The sequence below is a fragment of the Silurus aristotelis genome, assembly GCF_946808225.1.
Source record: "Silurus aristotelis genome assembly, chromosome: 6".
Taxonomy (NCBI): Eukaryota; Metazoa; Chordata; class Actinopteri; order Siluriformes; family Siluridae; genus Silurus; species Silurus aristotelis.
The window spans coordinates 30215530-30237730 of NC_139579.1; the positions used below are offsets into that span (position 1 = coordinate 30215530).

Here is a 22201-nt window from a genome sequence, read left to right on the forward strand (position 1 = left end):
AAGTTTAGTATAGTCTAATGGATTAACGAAAATTGTGAAATTCCTCCCTCTAGTGGTTGCAAAACTACACTGCAGTGTGATGCATCAAATATCATAGATCTATATATTGTTATAATATACCTTCTCACTCGAGAAAAAAAAAGAATAAATTTCAATATAGTACATTTAATAAGGAATATGCTGACTGTAGCCTTGCAGTGATTTGTCGGGGAACAGCATTATTTAAATTGAGGGGGAAAAAAGCTGTACTGGTGTGCATTATTAACATAATGTTTAATTCAGTAAAAGGAGGGGGGAAAAAAAGAAAGGTTTTCTGCCTGCCATGCAATTTCCTTGATTCTTAATTGTTTTTCTTCTTTAAAAAAAAAAAAAAAAACAGAGACAAAGACAATCAGTTCAGACCACTTAAAAAAATCTAATATATTTATATGACATTTAGACAATATAATAAGATTGACAGTATAATTAAAGTATATATTATTTGCCTTTTTTGATATTTAACAGTAAAAAAAAATAACATTCAATTTAAATGAAAATTCTGGGCATTTTTTAGTTTTTAAAGCATTGATTTATTAAAGCATTGATTTTTGTCACAACAAAAAGTATTCTTAGAAATTTGTTTGAATTTTCTACAACCTGATGATTAAACTCATGAACCAAGAAGATGGATTTGGATAGATGAGGATGTCAGTGGTTATAACTGTGTTACATACATTGCTGAAAAATCTATTTGTATACTATCTACTATTGATGAGAACTTCCATGAATATAAGGGTCCTCTGGAGCAGAGAGGGTTAGGGGCCCTGCTTAAGGGCCCAACAGTGGTAATACATGGGTTTGAATCTTCAACCTTTTGATCAGCAACCATTAAACCGCTACTTGATAAATAACTACACTTGATAAATTATAGCTAAAATGTATAACCCAGCCATTAGGGTTTCACAGGCCAGTACACTCTTACTGCCGGTCCTAATAAATATCTCGGTCCCGAGTAAATGAGATTTGCTTTAGAAAAGGGCATCCAACATAAAACATGGGCCAAATTAAATATGCAGATCACGAATAAGAATTTCATACCGGATCGGTCGAGGCCCCGGTTACCAACGACCGCCACAGGTATCGTTAGCCAACAGGGTACCGGTGGAAATTGGGCTACTGTTGGCCGAAGGAGGAGAAGGAGAGGAGGAAGACATCTACAGAGACAGCAGTGAAAGGAGAAGTGGAGCTTCGGGTTGGTACTTTAAATGTTGGTACTATGACTGGTAAAGGGAGAGAGGGAGCTGATATAATGGAGAGGAGAAAGGTAGATATGTTGTGTGTTCAGGAGACCAGGTGGAAAGGGAGTAAGGCCAGAAACATTGGAGGTAGAGGTTTAAACTGTTTTATCATGGTGTGGATGGAAAGAGAAATGGTGTAGGGGTGATTCTGAAGGAAGAGTACAGTAAGAGTGTAGTGGAGGTGAAGAGAGTTTCTGATAGGGTGATGAACGTGAAGCTGGAAGTTGAAGAGATGGTGATAAATGTCATCAGTGCTTATGCTCCACAAGTCGGCTGTGAGATGGAGAAGGAAAGATTCTGGAGTGAACTAGATGAAGTGGTAGATGGTGTACCTAGGAATGAACGATTGGTGATTGAGACTTAAATGGGCATGTTGGTGAAGGGAACAGAGGTGATGAGGAGGTGATGGTAGGTATGGTTTTAAGGAGAGGAATGTGGAAGGGCAGATGGTGGTAGATTTTGCTAAAAGGATGGAAATGGCAGTGGTGACACTTATTTTAAGAAGAAGGAGGAGCATAGGGGGACGTATAAGAGTGGAGGAAGGTGCACACAGGTGGACTATTTGCTATGTAGGAGATGCAACCTGAAGGAGATTGGAGACTGTAAGGTGTTGGCAGGGGACAGTGTAGCTAGACAGCATCGGATGGTGGTCTGTAGGATGGTGGATTTTGGAGGTGAAGAAGAAGCGGAGGAGAGTGAGGACTGAAAGAAGAATAAGATGGTGGAAACTGAAGGAGGAAGAGTGTAGTGTGAGGTTCAGGGAAGAGGTCAGACAGGGGCTCGGTGGTGCTGAAGAGCTGCTGGATGATTGGGCAACTATTGCAAAAATGATAAGGAAGACAGCTAGAAAAGTACTTGGTGTGACATCTGGAAATAGAAAGGAAGACAAGGAGACGTGATGTGTGACGTGAGGAAGTGCAGGAGAGCATAAGGAGAAAGAGGTTGGCAAAACAGAATTGGGATCGACAGAGTGATGAGAAAAGTAGGCAGGAGTACAAGGAGATGCGGCAGCAGGTAAGGAGGGATGTGGTGAAAGCCACGGAAAAGGCATATGAGGAGCTGGAGGAGAAGTTGGACACTAAGGAAGGAGAAAAGGATTTGTAGCGATTGGCCAGACAGAGGGACCGAGCTGGGAAGGATGTACTGCAAGTTAGAGCAATAAAGAATAGAGATGGAAATGTGATGACTAGTGAGGAAAGTGTGTTGAGAAGATGGAGGGAGTATGTTGAGAAACTGATGAATGAGGAAAATGAGAGAGAGAGAAGGTTGGATGATGTGGAGATGGTAAAGCAAGATGTGGATAGGATTAGTAAGGAGTTATTGAGAGAAGCAATTAAGAGGATGAAGAGTGGAAAGTCGGTTGGACCAGATGACATACCGGTAGAAGCATGGAGATGTTTAGGAGAGATGGTAGTGGAGTTTTTAACCAGATTGTTTAACAAGATTCTGGAAGGTGAGAAGATGCCTGAGGAATGGAGAAGGAGTGTGCTGGTACCGATCTTTAAGCATAAGGGAGATGTGCAGACCTGCAGTAACTACAGGGGAATAACGTTGATCAGTCACACCATGAAGTTATAGGAAAGAGTAGTGGAAGCCAGGCTGAGAGAAGAGGTGACCATCTGTGAGCAGCAGTATGGTTTCATGCCGAGGAAAAGCTCCACAGACGCCTTATTTGCTTTGAGGATGTTGATGCAGAAGTATAGAGAAGATCAGAAGGAGTTGCATTGTGTGTTTGTGGATTTAGAGAAAGCGTACGACAGAGTGCCAAGAGAGGAGCTGTAGTATTGTATGAGGAAGTCTGGTGTGTCAGAGAAGTATGTGAGGGTGGTGCAGGACATGTATGAGGACAGTGTGACAGCAGTGAAGTGTGCAGTAGGAACAACAGACTTGTTCAAGGTGGAGGTTGGACTGCATCAAGGATCGGCTCTGAGCCCTTTCCTGTTTGCAGTGGTGATGGACAGGTTTATGGACGAGGTCAGACAGGAGTCTCTGTGGACTTTGATGTTTGTGTATGATATTGTGATTTGTGGTAAGAGTAGTGAGCAGGTTGAGAAGAGCCTGGAGAGGTGGAGATAGACGCTGGAGAGAAGGGGAATGAAAGTCAGTAAAAGTAAGACAGAGTGGAGTGGTGCGGTTGCAGGAAGAAGAGGTGGAGAAGGTGGAGGAGTTCGGGTACCTGGGGTCAACAGTGCAAAGTAATGGAGAGTGTGTTAGAGAAGTGAAGAAAAGAGTGCAGGCAGGGTGGAGTGGGTGGAGAAAAGTGATAGCAGGAGTGATTTGTAATAAAAGAGTATCTGTGAGAGTGAAAGGGAAAGTTTATAGGACTGTGGTGAGACCTGAGATGTTGTATGGATTAGAGACAGTGGCATTGAGTAAAAGACAGGAGGTGGAGCTGGAGGTAGCAGAGCTGAAGATGTTGAGGTTTCCATTGGAAGTGACAACGATGGACAGGATTAGAAATGAGTTTATTAGAGGGACAGCGCATGTAGGACGTTTTGGAGACAAGGTGAGGGAGGCGAGATTGAGATGGTTTGGACATGTGCAGAGGAGAGACATGGGGTATATCGGTAGGAGAATGCTGAGGATGGAGCCACCAGGAAGGAGGGAAAGAGGAAGGCCAAGGAGGAGGTTTATGGATGTGGTGAGGGAAGACATGCAGGAAAATGGTTTGAAAGAGGCAGATGTAGAGGACAGGATCCTGTCAAAGGCTGCATAGAAACGCACCTACCAATCGCTACCTATAGGGGGCACTAGTGTAGTGAGATGGAAGCAGTTTGGGATTGAGCCCTTGAGAACAGCTTTAGGTACCAGTGTGTGACAGAAAGTGGTGGAATGAAAGCATGTATGTAAAGACCTGTTTGACAGGCTTGCACAAGTCCTCATGAAGTCCAGGCATCATGAGCACCAGGTTTGTTTGGGTTTGTTTTTTCCCCATCTGTCGTTTATTACTTGCACATTACCTTTATTTATTTTCTTTATGCTTTGTAGAAAATGAAACTCATGCTTATTATCGTGTCGGATAAACATAACATAGAATTTATACACTATATACAAGAGATTATCACGCGCTGATGCTTTTCATGAAACCCTATAAATATCGTTAAATATAAATATGTCCGTGGTCTCGTGAATTCCCGTGAAAGTATCACTTAGATGGCAATACTAATAATAATAATAATAATAATAATAATAATAATAATAATGAATTAAACGCGGTCTATCGATCAAACAAAATAAAATTCCAACGTCCGAACGCAAATCAAACAAAACCCGGAAAAAGTTCTCAACGTCTTCCGCTTGATCCTAAATTCTGCCCACCTGTTTTCGCACCTCGTAGAGAATCATAGCGAAGGGGGAGGAGTTTTCCACAAAATGAGTGGGTTAACAAGTTCTCCCCATTACGCTACTGATACTAATTCAAGATGGCCGCCGTGCGTGCTCTGTGATTGGCCACCGAGTAAGCCGGGACGTTGCCTGTTTTCTATTGGTTTTTCTGATGAAAGTAGCGCGTCGTTGATTGGCTGTTGAAGGGACGGGTTGTATTGATCAGCTGCTCGCTGCAGATATCTGCACTTGTGCGAGAACAATGTAGAAGATCAGTTTTAGACACAGGAAAAACCAAAACAAACAAACGTCAACGCTGTCCAAGCAAGTCGACTGATTTGGATCAGATTCGCCACCTGCCACCTGCCGTCAGGAAAACAGACGCAGACTGATACATCCGTTCCAAAAAAACAACAACGTCGTATCATTTCATCTGGTTCTGGTCCGTATATTTTCCGCATCTGGTCCGCTCCTGTCATTCCAGCGATGCGAAGGCGGAATAACTCCCCCACCGAAGAGCACGAGAGCTCCGCTTCGGACACGCTGCAGAGCCGGGGGACGGAGCTGAAAGACAAGGGAGACGGTCACACCGAGACCCAGGAGAAAGCTATGGGGCGAAAATACAGGAGGTAAGATCTGCATGATGCAGGGGGGGGAAAGATGATTAATCGCCCGATTAATCGGTGCCGTTCTGCATTATTGCATCAGTTAGAGAATCGTGATACTGGTCATTGTGTTTCTGGATTACAGGTAGCATCACCTTTGTTTTACTCATCCGCATGATGCAGACGAGGGAAAAAAAAAAAACAACGATTAATCGCTCGACTAATCGGTGCCGTTCTGGATTTAGGCTTCATTTCGAGAGTCATGATGCTTTTCGGATGCTGTTTGCTGGGTGTCAGATTGCATTAGCTTTGTTATCTTCATCTGCAGGATGTAGACATGCAAAATAAACAAAAACAATCAAACTAATTAATTCTGCATGTAGGCATCATTTCCAGAGTTTTGATGCCGACCAAATGTTGCTGGATGTCAAATTGCATTAGCTTTGTTATCCTTATTTGCATGATGTAGACACGCAAAACTGGATGTCAGGTTGCATCACCTTTGTTTTACTCATCCGATTGATGCAGAAGAGAAAATTACAAAAATAAATTGATTAATCACTCGATTAATCAGTATAGTTCTGGATTTAGGCTTCATTTAGAGAGTCATGATGCTGGTCGTGTGTTGGATGTCAGGTTGTATCATTTTTTTAATTATTATTTTACTTTCATTGCAAAATCTGAGGACATCAGACTCTAATGGACTATTCAGCTTTTTCAGTAGGTCAGAAGGTATTTGATTCAGATTATCTCGAAACAGAAGCAGATTCAGCAGGTTCTGACTGAGTCACGCCATGCAATCAGGGTCAAGATGATAAAGCTTGTTTATTCTGATCTCTGGTATCAGGAGTTCATAAGTACTTGTGAGCATAAGCTCCTTTAGCTCAGCACATGGAATCCCACTTGTCGTGAGCAACTGAAACAGACAAACCCAGGAGAACTCTGGAATCTACAAATGCTTTCAAGTAAAGCTGAACATCATGCATTCTCAAAGTGTTTACTGTACACACGCAACACAGGGCCTTTTGTAGCTTTCCTTACACATTGTAGAGGAATGTGCAGTGGAAACATAAATGAACCTTTAGACAGACTTATTGATGCAGCCACGTTTGTGTTGTTTGTATTTTACAGGACAAACCATTATTTCTGACAGCACAGTCAGGGTAGGTATAGCTGCAGGATAGATAGTAGCTTGAGAGTAGATTGAGTTGGTGCTGAATATCAATATCAAGGCTGAGAATTCTGGAATAATATGAGACTGTAAAACTCATTTATAGTAGTCCACATCACCATCTATGCAAAATCAAATAATTTGATAACAGAAGATGTGATTAGAGGACGATCGAATCGTCGGTTTTGCTGCGGCTATCTGCAAAAATTCATAACGATAGTTTTTCCGGGTTGCGTTATACATACGAGAGTGACCTCTAGAGGCGAATCACTGACACCATGTGCTGTTTATTTGAAGAGTCTTTTTAAATAAATTTTGGTTGTAAATATTTTTATATATTTGCAATGCTAATTTATGTTTTAGTTTAAATGCAACATTTCAATATTTATTAATGTAATTGATTTATCCATATTTATTTTATTCAGCACATTTTCATGATTCAGTACTTTTTTTTTAATTATTATTTTTGTAATAAATTCAGTGTTGTGCTTGTTTTTATTTATTATTTTTTATACAGTATCTATTTTAACAACAAATCGGTTATCGGCGAATATGATTCAACGTAGCTATCAGTATCGGTCAAATCCAATCGGTCAAACTGTAGACTGTAGTTTTAGCAAAAAGTTTATCTTTCAGCAGTTTTTTTTTGTCTTGCATTTAAGAAAAAGAGGTGTGACGGAGATGAGATTACATGCATAACATCATGCTAAAGTGTTCACACCAGTTCACCACGAGTGGGAGAGATGATGCTGTGTGGTTTTACCAGGAAATCACAATCATGTAGATGTAGTAGATGCAGTTATTTTTGGAGGTGGTAGCTTTATGATTAAGGCATTGGACTGTAAAGGTTCAAAAGTTTGTGAGTTCAAATCTCAGCCCCACCACAACAAATTCATTCCTGGGCCCCTGAGCAAGGCCCTTAAGCCTATAGCTGCTCAGTTGTATGAATGAGACATCAATAAATTGATAATTTGTTAATCACATGAATCAGAAATCTGGCTTTGTGCTAAATAAAAGAGAAGATCGCTTTAGACTGAAGCACTTTTCTCGTTCCCTCATTAATCTGCCATTGTATTATAGCCTCTTCGGGAGGATGTAGTTTCTCTAATCTCTCTGTAAATAGATCTCTGAGGGATCTATTTACAGAACACCAAACGCAGCCCGTTGTTTCAGATTCTGATCAGCAAGAGAGCTGTTGTCGCGGTCGTCATTGTTTTTTTAAATCTTTACAATAAAATTCTATGTGAATTGCATCATTTTATAGATTAAGAGACGCTGAATTGCACATTGAACACGTTTTTTAAGATCTTTATATATGAGGTGAAGAAACATTTACACATTTACATTCATGGCATTTGGCACACGCCCTTATCCAGACCGACTTACTTTTATCTCATTCATACAACGGAATAGCTATAGGGTTAGGGGCCTTGCTCAGGGGCCCAGGAATGTGTTCCACCAGAAGTGGATTTGGATTTGTGTGATTTTGCTCAGTCCCCTCGTTTAACTTGCTGAACGAGTTATGAAGCTGTGAAGAAAAAGGGCCACATATGCAAATGTGAATAAGCTGTCTGGTTTCACACAAGGTCATTTAGATCCTAATCAGCAACAATCGTGTTTCCGTTGACGCTGATTCTCAAAATTTCAGATCTCTCTGAAGTTGAAGAGTTCACAAGTACAGCAGTTTGTTTCACGTCATGCACTTAATTCAAAATGCTTTCTCATTATAAATGAACCGCTCAGGACATGAACATCGGACTGAGACCACCTTCCTCAGACCCCACTATCTTCTTACCCGCCTACGTGCATTTCGGTTCACATTTGCTACGATATTTGGTAGAGGTTGTATCAGTTTTGCGGAATAATCAGCACCGATAGTTTGCTTGAACTATAAGCAAAAATCCATACCAATATAGTTTTTCCGGCTACCAGTCTGCTGTCATTACAAGAGCGGCCTCTAGAGGCGAATCACTGAAGCCACGTGCTTTGTTTTTACAAACGAGACTGCGAGCTTTAGTAGATTTATTATTTATAATTGATTAATTATAGAATTATATTTATTAATGATTATATTCATTTTTATTGCCTTTCCTTTTAATGATTAATGATTTTTGCAATTATGTTCAATACTATTTTGTGTTTTAGTGTTTTGTTAGTTTTTTTTTTTTTTTTATCCAGTATCCATTTTTTAAAACTATCCGTTATCAGGAAGTACGACCCAAACTGGCTATTGATATCGGTCGACCTCTAATCTTTGGTAAGGTTTCACTCACATCTCAGCAGCTGCCAATAAAAGATCCAAAAATAAAGAGTAAATATCTGGTGGAGAAATCTAAGGTGTGTGTAAGGGAAAGAAGAAAGTATTCAGGAAGGGTGTATGTGTATGTATGTGTATGTATGTATGTATGTGTATGTATGTATGTGTATATATATATATATATATATATATATATATATATATATATATATATATATATATATATATAATATTGTGTGTGTGTGTGTGTGTGTGTGTTTGTAAGAGAGAGGGAGAAGGGCTTTCTATTTTTGTTACAGAGGATAAAAAAACAGAAAGCGGGTAGATGAGAGTGGATCTTTGTGGATCTTTTTCCGCCCCAGCAATATGGCCGCATGAGCTCAGCATGCAGACACTGAATCACTGAATCAGCAGAAATACTCCTCCATTTAGAAGAACACACATCTCATCCTGCTTATCGAACAGAAAAGGAGCACGACCTGCTAATGTTCAAGCTTTGTGGTTTTGGAAGCACAATCCTGGACCTGACCTGCTGATTGCATGACTATTTATAGTCTGAAGATTTTTCTTCTTGAAGTGTTCTGGAAAGGGTTCTTCCTCCACAGTAGGCTGTGATTAAAGCTGATTACAGGATCAGTGGGCTATGATTTACATTTGAGCAGCGGGAGTGCTTAAATGGACCAGTTAGACCAGTTTAACCCACGTCAAAAGTATTGGGACATCTGACTTTTTCCAGCGCCTGTGGGTTCTTCCCCGAATTACCACAAAGTTTGAGGCACACAATTGTACAAGACTTTATCGGATTCACTTGATCTATGACACTCGAACCTGTTCCAGCAGGACAATGCCTCTGTGTGCAAATCCAGCATGAAGATTATGCTGTACATTGGTTGGAGTGGAAGATCTCTGAACACAATCCTATTGAACAGTGAAATCAGACTCAAGAATTCCAAACGAGAACGAATTTAAAGAACCAGAGAGAGGAAGTGAGGAATGTTCTCATCGGTCTCTTTTAATTACTAATCACCAACTCACTTCTCATTCGAGTCAAATTCAGATAAAGTATGTGTTCGATTGAAAGGAAAGAATCGACCTTATGGGAAGCAGGATTCCTGATTACATGAAGACAGTGTTGCATATGTATTTCAGATAAATACTGAACAGTAAAGTGTTGACTCAGCGTGTTTATCTCTTGTTGTTGGACTTCTGCCCTGCAGCTTGAGGACGTGTTCACGTAGGAGATAAATATATTAACCCCAAAAAAACAGCAGATTAGCCCCATTATTCAGAATTTAAACAACATGCTTAACTATAACACTTCTACTTATAATTATTATTTAATCATGTTGACATTTTAGATGTTATTTTGTGCTGTGATTTCTACTCACACTAGACTTCAATCCGAATCCAGTTCTTCTGGCTGAAGGGGAAAGTCACCAATTCACCATTCAACATTATTAATATTGTGTGTGAGCACCATCCAGCACTGCCTTAATCCTCCTGGGTGTGGAATTCATCAGAGCTGCACAAGTTGTTGCTGGGATCTTCTTCCACTTCACCATAATGCCATCACGGAGCTGCTTAATGTTAGACACATAGTGCGGCTTCACCTTTCCGCTTGAGGCCCACAGGTGCTCCATAGGGTTCAGGACTAGAGATGTACTTGATCACTCAATCACCTTCAGCTTCCTCAGCAAGGCAGTTGTCATCTTGGCGGTGTGTTTGGGATCATTGTTATGTTGGGAAACTAACAATCAGCACGTTTTTTGAAGGTGGCATCGTGTTCTGCTTCAGAATGTCAAAGTAGATGATGGAATCCATGTTTCCTTTAATGAACTGCAGCTCTCCAGTACCAGCAGCACTCATGCAGCCCCAGACCATGACCACCACCATGCTTGACTGCAGGCAAGACACAGTTTTCTTGGTTCTTCTCACCAGGGTGTCGCCACACATGCTGGACACCCTCTGAGTCGAACAAGTTTATCTTAGTTTTAACAGACCACAGGACATGGTTCCAGTAATTCATGCTCTTGGAAAGGTCGTCTTTAGCAAACTGTTTGCAGGGTTTCTTGTGAGCAGCTTCAGAACAGGCTTCCTTTTGGGATGACAGCCATGAAAACCGACTTGTTGCAGTGTTTGGCGTACGGTCTGAGCACTGACTACCAGATCTTCCAATTCTGCAACTTTCAAAGCAATGCTGCAGCACTTCTGCACCTGATGCACAGCAAGAGGACTCGACTACTTTGATGGACCCTTGTAAGGTCTGTCTGAGTGGAACCTGCTTTGGTAAACTTCTGTATGACCCTGAACACTGTACTGTAACAGTTTCAGGGTGATGCTGATCTTCTTATAGCCGAGGCATCTTTGTGGAGAGCAACAATTCTAATTCGCAAATCCTCAGAGACTCTTTACCATGAGGTGCATGTTGAACATCCAGTGGTCAGTATGAGAGAATTGGGCATTTTAACTGCTTTAATACAAATTACACAAATTTACATGGTCCTGTCGAGCAGACACGCTTGAATAGTTGACATGAGGCTTTACACGGTTACATAACGTTCAGCTGATTTCTGGAGACCTGACCAGTGCAGGTCTCTACTGTTATCACTGAGGGTGTATTCACCTTTGTTGGCAGTTATTTAGACAATAATGGCTGTATGTTGAGCTACTTTTAGAGGACAGTAAATAATACAAGCTGCACACTGACTACTCTAAAATATATTCAAGTTTCATTTCTACAGTATTGTAATATAATGAGAAGATTATAATATAATGGTGCTGTGAGGATGAGGTTCCCCTTTTGAGTCTGGTTCCTCTCAAGGTTTCTTCCTCATAACATCTAAGGGAGTTTTTCCTTGCCACAGTTGCCATGGCTGCTCATCAGGGATAAATACACATTGTTCACCTTCACCTTCATCGTTCAACTGTAAAGCTGCTTTGAGACAATGTCTGTTGTGAAAAGCGCAATAGAAATAAACTTGACTTGCTGTGAGGGGTGTACTCACTTTTGAGAGATTCTGTATTTTTATTTACCGAACTGTATAATATCACAAAATGTCCCCTGGGGTCATCTTGGTTAAAAACAAACATTACTTCAGTAATATTAGTCATAATGTTGAGGGAAAAACATGTGCATTTGGAATTTATATATATATATAAAAAAAAATAAAAGTCCCTGTAATGTTGGAGTCTGACCTTCAGGCCCTTTGCAGAGACGAGTATTAAGACTAATAGCTAATAAAGATCCAGTGTAGTGTCGTATTGTGTGTCATTGTATTAAAAGAGCTGTAGCATAAATTACGTCCGAACTGAAACAGAATCCGTGTGGTGTTGTACACCAGGGGCTGCAGTAATCGGACCCACTGTCATTATTCACTAAAGGTCCGAGTGTGAAGTAGCGACACGAGGCGAGGCAGGTAAAGTTCACTTTAACTCAGGCCAATTCAGGAAAATGAAACTCCAACTACTAGTGCCAGCTGTCTCTGAGGGAAATGATGCTGGCATTGCTTATTTATAGGTGCAGTAAGTGAAGATTAAATAAAATAATACACTATAATAATTTTGTGGTCAGCTGATCGTCAAGAATCCAATTCCACATTTAGTCTCCATTTGCTGTTATAATAACCTCCACTCTTCTGGTGAGATGTTCCACTAGATTTTATGGATTTGTGTGAAATTCATTCAGCCACAAGGGTGTTAAAGTCAGGTACTGATGTAGGTGAGGTGAGGAGGCCTGGAGCACCATCTTGATGTCACCCAGATGAGGATGGGTTCCCCTTTTGAATCTGGTTCCTCTCAAAGTTTCTTCTTTTTTTGGGGGGAACAGGTTTGTGTCGCATAGTTCATGTAAAAAAAAAAAAAAAAAAAAGAACCATTTGTCATTTAGTTCATTCCTGTATTGACATTTACATTTGCGGCATTTAGCAGACGCCCTTATTCTCTCTTATCTCTCTTATTCTCTCTTATCTCTCATTCTTATCCCTCTCATCTCTCTTATCTCTCATTATCTCGAGTTCCGAATCTACAACATTTTGGTTTTGTTCGCAAAAATTTTCTGCTGTATAAGAACGTGAAGCTCTTCTTCTCTGCAAGCTGAGGTCCCCCCCCCCCCCCCCCCCATCTCCCAGGAGTGAACTTCAGACCTGTGAGACGGCACCATGTTACAGATTTAGCATCTTATTTCAGCTCGATCTATTACCCTGAGGACGGGTTGTTACAGCTAAGCCACTGAGCCTCTGGAATAAGTGCTGCCTTTGTGAAAGAGCTTACAGCAAAAGTAAAAAGAGTTTAAAAAGTGTTTGAAATGCAGCCTTGAAATTCCAGTCTTATATTTACATCATACATAATGCGTTATTAAAAGTGTTCTTGTTTGCAGAAGTTCAATTTTAGGTATTTCATTTTTACGCTCAGGGAAAAAAACTTCCTTTACATAAATCTTTTAAATGAATTGTACTAACTGGTCCAAAAGGACAATGACGATCTTGAAGAACTCTAATTTTCACCCACTTTTTATAGTGCTGATGTTATTTTCTTACAATAATCTCAGCAGTTTTGCTTATTGAACAAATGTAGGACATTTGTGTTGTAGAAGCAAAGCATAATTTGGGCGAACATACAGGTTGAAGGTGCTTGTAAAGAGAGAATCTGATGTGTACGTGGAGAGAAGTCTATCCATGGTTACGTTTCAAGCAATTCATGATATTAGTTTGACTAGTTAGTAAACCACTTGACAAACGGTATGTTCCTGTGGTGTATTTTCTTTAATATAACACTATCATGCACACCAATAGACGTTTGGAGATTTGGTTTTGCAGATGAACCAATGAGTGTTTTATGTTGGTATTTCATTCTCTTCAGTTGCAAGACAACATTCTGGACTCTGAAGACAGGGAAAGATCAGAGGACCTTAAAGGTGTCCTAAAGGGTTGTAAGCCAGCGGGTTGGTCATTCCTGTCTCGTGTGTGTGTGTGTGTGTGTGTGTGTGTGTGTGTGTGTGTGTGTCAGAGCACTAACTTACTCAGGCATATCTGTCAAAACACATCCACCAGGGTGCACTGATCTATAGGGCCATGCGCAGACAAACACCAAATCCGATTTTATATTTATATTTTAAATCTTTTTTTTCTTCTTCAGTGTAAAGAACATTGTTGGATGAAGTGCACAAACCATGTACCAATGTTCCTATCATCATTTTTGTCACAAGACTCTCTGCTTCAACAACTTGGTTTTCGTGAAAAGACCCTCTTTCTCTCAGCGCACTGATCTATTAATAGAATGATATTAATGAGTCAAACACTGATTAATTTCTATAAAAATTATCATGAGCCCATATCCTTTTTTTCAACATTTCAACACTGAGACTGTGTCTGAGTCCTGAACACTGATTAGAAGGCTGTTCCATAACTGTGGGGCTTTTAGAAGAAAAAGATCTCCCCCCCTGCTGTAGTCTTCATTATTTGAGGTACTAACAAATAGCCAGCACCTTTTGATCTAAGTAGGCGTGGAGGATCATACTGGTACAGAAGTTCACTCAGATACTGCGGTGCGAGACCGTTTAGTGCTTTATATGTCAGTAGTAGTATTTTATTATCAATGCGAGATTTAATTGAGAGCAGTGTAGATGATTCAAACAGAGGTGATGTGGTCATATTTTCCAGATCTAGTGAGGACTCTTGCTGCTGCATTATGAACTAACTGAAGCTTATTTATGCACTTACTCGCACACCCAGACAGTAAAGCGTTACAGTAGTCTAATCTAGATGTAATAAGAGCATGAACTAGTTTTTTTGCATCCTGTAACATCATATTTCTAATTTTAGCAATATTTCTAAGGTAAAAGAAGGCGATCCTGGTAATTTTATTCACATGAGCCTCAAAGGAAAGACAAGGGTTAATCACACCAAGGTCTTTGCTGTACACACTGAGACAGAAACACCATCCAGAGATACTACGTAATCTGAAAGTTTACTTCGAGCTGCATGTGGTCCTAGTAAAAGTACTTCCATCTTATCCGAGTTGAGCAGAAGGATCTTATCAAGCATTCACTATCTAATGTCCTTTACACACTCCTCAACACTGTTGTATGTAAAATGTAGTTTAGTCAAAAGATATTTGACTTTGAAATATAGTGAAATTGAAATCTCCTCAAATGGAAATCATTTAATTTCATAGATTTGCTTTGTTACTGTCTACCACTGGCAAAAAGAAATGTATTACCGTAATTTCCGGACTATAAAGCGCACCCATATATAAGCCGCACCCACTGAATTTTACAAATATTTTTATTTTGAACATAAATAAGCCGCAGGTGTCTACACTGAAACTAATGAACTTTACACAGGCTTTAACGTAAGACAGTGTCTGTTACACGGTATAACTGGTGAAATATGTTGCGCTTACTTTAGGAGCATAGCGGTATTTTGGGAATAGCTTGCCGCCGCTTTTTTCCGGTATTGCATGTGTGCAAGACGAGGATTACGTCCTTATTATTTTCTGATGCTCATTTCTAAGTTTCTTTGACTAACCCATAACGCTGTTGCCAAGAAAATAAAAAAAGCACGAGTTTTGGAAACCTGTCTGTGCTTATATGATTTCTGTTGTAACTGGAGTTAGCGAGCTCTCCCTTCACCCAGACTCAACGCGCTACAACGGCTTGTATCTAAACAGTAGCCGACCAAGAAAGTCATTGTTCACCGTCTTCCTCCTTCCTTTCACAACTATTTCTCTCGGGAGTTTATCTTTTATCATCATCGTGCGTTTAAAAAAAAACATTTTTCTCCCGATGCCGTGCAGCTCAGAACACAGGTGAGGTGCGTTTTTTTCGTTTACGTTCGGAAATTTGATTGGTCTAATGTTATGGGGTTCAGTTTTTTGGCTTGAAGTTTGTGAAACCGGAAAAACCCAGGAAAAATTTATAAATTATCCGCTTCGTTGTTTAAGCCACGGGGTTCAAAACGTGGGAAAAAAGTAGCGGCTTATAGTCCGAAAAATACGGTAAACATCTCACGTTTCCCTGTATATCTGTTTTATGTAAGTCAGGACATTAAACAGTCAGGAAGTGGAAGAAAACGAGCTTTAGCTTTTATACAACAAAATTATAATGACAAAAAATAAACAAAAGTCGCAAGAAGGTCTCATTTTAATACAAATTGAAAACAATTATTTATTTTTCTTTCCAGACTTTCTATTCAGACTGCAGGTGATTTAAGTGGATTTAATAGCTTTTTTTTTTTTCTTTTCATTCTACAATAAATAAGAGAGAAGAAGAAATTGATGTATGCTTATGAGGACATTTCAAATCTTTTCTGTAGAATTTGCACAAAAACACACAATTTGCCTTCATTTCAAATCCCCAGGAAAACCGTAATGCACGAAAAGATGCATTTTATGCAGTTTATATCGTGGCGACCCCTAATGGGAGTAGCCGAAAGATATTTTTATATTGACTTTTCTGCTAGCGATGATGTAGGCACTGCGGCTGTGGCTGCAGTGAAAGGAGACTTATTGAATTGGGTTCTTTGGGTTTCCTGCTTTAGTATTGACATTCATTCGCAAGATTTCCTGTCTGTGATGCGGCGCTCCGTTTCTACTGCTTTTCTCAATAATATTGATGGTGTGAAATGTGTGGCCTGCCACTTCGTAGCATGAATAGTGAGCAGTTTAGGTCGAGTTAGTTACGTTAAAGCACAAAGCAGGTTGGAATGAAATGTGCCTTCCCTGAACTCTACAACGTGCATGTCCTTTTCTCTAGAATTCATAGATTTTCTCTATAGAACTCAGAATTCATATTTTATTGCATATACAATCTCATATAAAGGTACCTCTTTTGAGTAATTACCGTTATGTAATGAATAAATCTGTTTTGTTATAAGGTGCTTTGCTTACTCAGCACCTACGTTTCCTCCTCCTCTCTTCGAACATGAAACATCTCCCCTAATTCTGCCCTCCTTATTGCTTTTCATGCTTCAGTCAACTTTTTGTTTGGTCAGACCAGACTGACAACATTTGTGTCGCAATTAAATCTCCCATTTCAATGCACGAGTCTGTTATACACGGCATTACCTGCATAACCGGTGCTGCAAGGTGGAGATCTTCTCAGTGTTACAGGGTATTGTCAGGGTGTCGAGGTGTGGTCTGAATACCTCTTTTGTAACACGTTGTGTATTAATGTGTTAACCGAGCTGTTGTTTTTTTGTGTGTTAGGCACCAACACCGTTGATGAATAATGAAGAATAGTCCAAATGGAAGATGAAAGCTGGGGCTGGTTTCTTTGTATCCCAGACTGTAGATTCTTTTCATTCTGCACTGATGATTATACTGAGTGAAATTGGGTTCAATTGAATTACGTCAGACAGGGTTTCTATGCATTTTGGAAAAGTATGGATAAAAGTTGTTTCTATACATTTACTATTATTTTCCAAAATATAAAGTAAAGAATTTGTAGCAATATTTTTCATGAAACAAAGGCTACAACCGGATACGTTTTAAAATCTCATATATACGTCTAAAAACGCTTCGCGTTCACATTTTCAGGTTCAACCGGTCCCCGAAAATTGCTCATCCACACTGAAAGGTCCCTGTAAACCAAAAAAAAAAAAACTTAGACGATTTGACTTTAAAACGTCGCTGCGACGACGAAAAGCACATCATCGTTTTCGAAAGCCTCCGTTGTCAAATGGTGTATGGACTATAGATCTGTTTTGTAGTTTCTTGATGAATTGCACATAAACAATCCTTCTGTTGCTGTAGGATTGAGGGTTTACAGTTCAAAAATTATATTTATGATTGATTAACTTTGCACTATTTTAGAATCGCAGTTTTAGTAAAACGTCGTGAACGTGGTTTGGTGTCATCATACGGTCTTAAAAAATCTAAACAAATTCTGCATGTTTGAGTCTGGAAAAGTTTTGAAATGAAAAAAATGTAAAGACCCTGGTCAGCTTTTTCGGAACACGCCATCAGCAGGGATTTGAGAAATGCTGAGTGGATTTGCTGGAATGTTGGAAGGCTAAATTTAGTATTTTTAGGAAATACAACATGAAGCCAGGAGGACTTGACAGACTTGAGATTCTTCCTGTCTCAGACTTGAGAGACTTCCTGTCTCATTGGCTGTGATCGTTACATCATTCTTATGTGGTTGCAACCTGGTGATGTAACATACAGGATATTGCTCAACCCTAATAGATTTTTACAACCAGCCAGAACCATATCTATGACGGTAGATATGATATCATAGTTGATCATGTCATCTAATGATGAATCTCCCAGATTCTCAGGGTTTCAAAATGTGATTTTTGAGGTATTTTCTGAATTTTTAATCAAATTTTTTCTCTCTTAAGAAAATCAAATAGATACATTTTGTGTTCATTTTCAGAGGACCGTGTTCTCACTGTATGAATGTGTCGTATTTATTTCCTTTGCGCTTGATGGAGGGCTTTTTGTGGTGTCAACATCAATGGTGCTAAACCATGACGTGTTGAAGGTGTCTGTTGAAGGTTGGATTGCTGCTTCACCATGTGACCACTAAGTGTGACTTAAGCACAGGGCCTGGGTTTTGATTGACATGGTGCATAAACATGACACATGAGCAGCAAATCTGGAAGCGACTGTGGGCGCTGGTTTGGACGCGATACTTTTTATACTTTGGTGTGAAATCTGATCTTGTACTGCGTCTTTGTTCGTGGGGAGGGGGGATGAGATATACAAAGAGCCTTTGCATTTACACACACACAAACAATTTTTGTTCTTAATCAAATTCTTCCTATTCAGTTGAGTGAATACAAAGAGTTGTGTACAGAGCATTATTATATTATACGCATGCGTACAAACACATTATTGTTTGACTCAAGAAAACAAATGTGTTGTAATGGTGTGTAAATGCAGCATTCATGGGATCATGAGTCATTAATAAAAACAAATTTGTGTCCAAATTGTTGACGAATAACAATTGTTTATTGGTTTAGTATTCAAAAGAAATAAGGTCAGTGTTCAGTCAGGAATTTGTGTGTGTGTGTGTGTGTGTGTGTGTGTGTGTGTGTGTGTGTGTGTGTGTGTGTGTGTGTGTGTGTGTGTGTGTGTGTGTGTGTGTGTGTGTGTGAGTCAAATACTGGGACAGATATACAGACGTTTTGCATTGAATGAACACAGACACATGTTCGCAGTTGCTTGTGTTACACACACACACACACACACACACACACACATTCTGTTTTTTGTATTTCTGTCAGGAACTCTATTTCTGCAAATAATTAATGCTTCCACTCCATAACTCCGGTAACCAGAGAATTTTTTTGTTGAGTTGAAGTTGGCGAAAGTTGAGTTAAAGTTGGCGAAATAACGAAGTTGAGTTGAAGTTGATGGCTTCAGATTAATAATGTCATAAAGTATAATATATATATATATATATATATATATATATATATATATATATATATATATATATATATATATATATATATATATATACAATATAATAGTAATTTTATATGCACCTTATTGTGTTTAGTTGTGCACATGACAATCCCTCCTTTTAAAAGGAGATTGCATATAGATCTTTATTTATTAGCATGCAAATTATTACATCTTGTATTATGTATTATTATTATTATTATTTTTAAATGATTGCACCTTGATATTTGTCAGAAAAATTAGCAGTAATACATTTACCCTGTAATATTTACTGTGTGTGTGTGTGTGTGTGTGTGTGTGTGTGTGTGTGTGTGTGTGTGTGTGTGTGTGTGTGTGTGTGTGTGTGTTGCAAGTTTGGAAATCTTTATATTCAGGGAGAGTGCTGTAACTGATCCTGTCTGGTGAGAGCTGAGGGCAGAAACTGACTCCTCTGGCCTCATGACTTTTGCCCCAGACTATTTCACCTTCTGCATTCTCCTTCATGTGATCTCTCTCTCTCTCTCTCTCTCTCTCTCTCTCTCTCTCTCTCTCTCACTCTCACTCTCTCTCACTCTCTCTTTCTCACTCTTTCATTTATTCCTTTTTTCAATCTTGGTTACAGTATCCTTTTTCTCCCCAGCTTCATTTGATCTGATTGTAATTTTATGAAATAATTTAGCCTTTAGTGTGTATGGGTCAGAAGCAATACATTAGGCCTCTCCACTATAGCATAAACAATACATATATATTCTGGACATATAAAAAAAATTAATAATAATTCATATCTACACTATTGTTTATTGTCAGTCTATTCATTATACCATTGAATGTACTCGAGCCAGTCATTGATCAAAAAAATAAAAACATGTAATTGTGTGTGTTATTTGCAGGAATGGTTTATTGGGGAGGTTGAGGAAGATCTTCTTTTGGGTTTTGGGGATCTACATTGCTATTCCATTCATCATCAAGATCTGTCCTTCTATCCAGGCCAAGCTGGTCTTTTTAAACTTTGGTGAGTAAATGCATTTATCTAGTACATTTATCTATCTACTGTAGAAACCAACAAATAGTTATCTTTACAAGATCCCATTTCACATTAGGGCTCTGTTTGCTAACCTCCACTCTTCCAGGAAGATGTTCCACTGGCTTTTGCATTGTGCTTATAGAGATTTGTGCTCATTCAGCCACAGGAGTGTTAGTAAAGTCAGAATCTGATTATGGGTGCAGTCATCATTCTATTTTATCCCATAGATGTTCAATAAGAAAACAATTCCTTTGTGATAGAAAGATCAGATCGTTTTGATCAGATCCTCAACACGTCTACGTACACGGACTATGACAAAAGTTCCAATACTGAAATATAACAATGCAGCCAAGAACGAACGAAGCAGAAGACTCCTGGTGATGAACTACTCAGTTTTGTCTCCTGAACATAACCTATGGTGATTTTGCGATGCTTTGCTCATGCGCATACAGTAGAAAAGAAAAGAAAATACGCTCTTGGAGACGATTCGTTCTACTCAGTCACATTAAAGACTCGTTCCAAACGAATGAATCTTTCATGAATGACTCATCACTACAAGACATTTTGCTCGATTTTAGTCCCATTTTTCTAAATTCTTAAGCATAATATGAAACTTAAAGAATTTCTCTTGTTTTCACAATGTTTTGATTTACATTTACTCATTTGGCTTATGGTCTGGTTTACATAATGCAGCTTACATTACTGAGCAGATGAGCCTTGCTCAAGCTCCCAACATTAACATGTAGGCAGTGGGATTCAAACTCACAACCTTCTGCTCAGCAGACCCTTAATTACAACCAATGTTTGTATTTCAACTAATCGAATATAAACTATATATTTACAAAGTTAGCTGATGAGTTTTAAACCTGGTGGCAGAGTGAACTAAAGGGTGGTGTTCTAGGGCCCTTAGTCCATCCAGAGCTGGAGTTACTGCCTGTACAGATGTTTGAATGGTTTTCACAAGATCATCTGGTTTCTCAACAGGTTCTTCAGTTTGCACAAAAATCAACAGAAAACTGATTTTTCCTTTACGCTATATATTATGTGGCTTTATTTTGTCACATGTTGGAGAAAACATGAAGAACCCTGTGAGCTGTGAGATAGTAATAGTATCAATAGTATGAATAGTATCATATACACCAGTGTATACTTGTGTCAAACATTTGCAGATGCAGCCTAGGAAGTGAAAGTGTGTGTGTGTGTGTGTGTGTGTGTGTGTGTGTGTGTGTGTGTGTGTGTGTGTGTGTGTGTGTGTGTGTGTGTGTGTGTGTGTGTGTGTGCTTGTCTGTACAGAAAACCTAAGACACTTGACTAATTTGTCATTTTGACGCACGCAGTAATGAGGTTAAAGTCACAGGGCTTTGCAACTGCCAAAACCTCACGAGTCTAAATATCATTTCTCTTATCTTTCAGAGTAAAATGAAAAAGCACGAAAGCTTGGTGTTGAAACTGTGAGAAAGTGGAACTGATACCCTGTACTTTTTCATTAGGCGTGTTGTCATTAGGCTGTGCTCTTACCCACTGGGTTTTTTTTCTTCTCAGTGAGGGTGCCATATTTTATCGACCTAAAGAAGCCGCTTGACCAAGGCCTGAACCACACAAACAATTTCTACCTTCAGCCAGAGGACGGCGCTCAAATCGGAGTGTGGTAAGAGCGCCGTCATGCACCGGCACATTTATAGCGTTTTGTACATTTGCTGCTAGTCGGAGATGAGCGTCCAGGTCTGTACAGGAGATCTTTCTGCGTATAAGGAGAAGTTTCACACTAATTGCAGTACAACCGTAGATTAGATATTAACCATTACCGCATGATTGCTGATATCAGATAATCCGAATGAACAATGCGACAGAAAACAGTTTGTATTGTGTTGTATTGTTTGCGTTTTCAGTGTGCACCATGCGGCAAATCATGTGATCTCGAAACAAGTTAAGATTATTTGGAGATGTAATCTTTATTTATCACAATCAAGTATTAAACCTTTAGTCACTGCACATCATGGCCAGGTTTTGTGATTGCAGTATGATAATATAACCACAATGTGCAATTTCTGTCTATAACATGCAATATGTAGAAATGACATCACTTTTTTGCTATAGTTTCAAGTTCAGGTTTCAAGTTTATTGCCATTTGCACAGGTACGGTGCTGTACATAAACA

At 39.3% G+C, this 22201-nt stretch overlaps 1 protein-coding gene across 1 annotated transcript in view; it reads left to right on the top strand.

The window, feature by feature from the left end:
• The first annotated feature begins 3981 nt into the window (after positions 1–3981).
• Positions 3982–22201, top strand: part of abhd12 (abhydrolase domain containing 12, lysophospholipase) — a 33649-nt gene continuing 15429 nt past the window's right edge. Inside the window, exons 1-4 of the mRNA XM_083544822.1 lie at positions 3982–4185; positions 5086–5230; positions 19911–20032; positions 21587–21692. Of these exons, the coding sequence (XP_083400948.1) occupies positions 5088–5230; positions 19911–20032; positions 21587–21692 (371 nt within the window). The 5' untranslated portion in view covers positions 3982–4185; positions 5086–5087. The remainder of the gene's footprint in view (positions 4186–5085; positions 5231–19910; positions 20033–21586; positions 21693–22201) is intronic.